General features: G+C 34.0%; 1 protein-coding gene across 8 annotated transcripts in view; it reads right to left on the bottom strand.

Annotated features, from left to right (window-relative positions):
• LOC106874804 (AMP deaminase 2) overlaps nt 1–520 on the bottom strand; it is a 206,183-nt gene that overhangs the window by 4,939 nt on the left and 200,724 nt on the right. For all 8 annotated transcript variants that reach the window (XM_014922688.2, XM_014922663.2, XM_052975080.1 and 5 more), the window contains one exon: nt 196–322. In XM_014922688.2, the coding sequence (XP_014778174.1) occupies nt 196–322 (127 nt within the window). The remainder of the gene's footprint in view (nt 1–195; nt 323–520) is intronic.

Consider the following 520-nt stretch of genomic DNA (forward strand, 5'->3'; position numbering starts at 1 on the left):
ATATATATATATATATATATATATATATACAGATGGGAGGACAGTCAATGGTAATGGAATATATATACATACAGCATTGGGGGAGACCATGCTGAAAGAAAGACAGTCAATGATGACCAGAATATATATATATATATACATATATACACACACATAAAAGGGAAAACAGCAATTGTGGGCCACCAGGATACTTACATACTGAAGGAAAGCATGTAACTGAGGATAACTCTTAGGATCATTTGTAGCAGCAAACAATGGCTCAAAGATATTCTCTAAGATCTGTTGGAAGTTGCTCACTAACTTGTTGGAACGGTACACATCACTTGAAGAGAGGGAAAAAAAACACAAAGAATGTACTATTAAAATATACACAATGAGAACATGTGGTTTTGAAATATATGCCATCAATTAGAATGTAAACCATTATTATATACAGATTTAGACGATGACCACCACCACTGCCACTACCACCATTTAACATATATATATCCCATGCTGTCATGAGTTGGATGGTTTGACA

The sequence above is a fragment of the Octopus bimaculoides genome, chromosome 20, assembly GCF_001194135.2.
Source record: "Octopus bimaculoides isolate UCB-OBI-ISO-001 chromosome 20, ASM119413v2, whole genome shotgun sequence".
Taxonomy (NCBI): domain Eukaryota; kingdom Metazoa; phylum Mollusca; class Cephalopoda; order Octopoda; family Octopodidae; genus Octopus; species Octopus bimaculoides.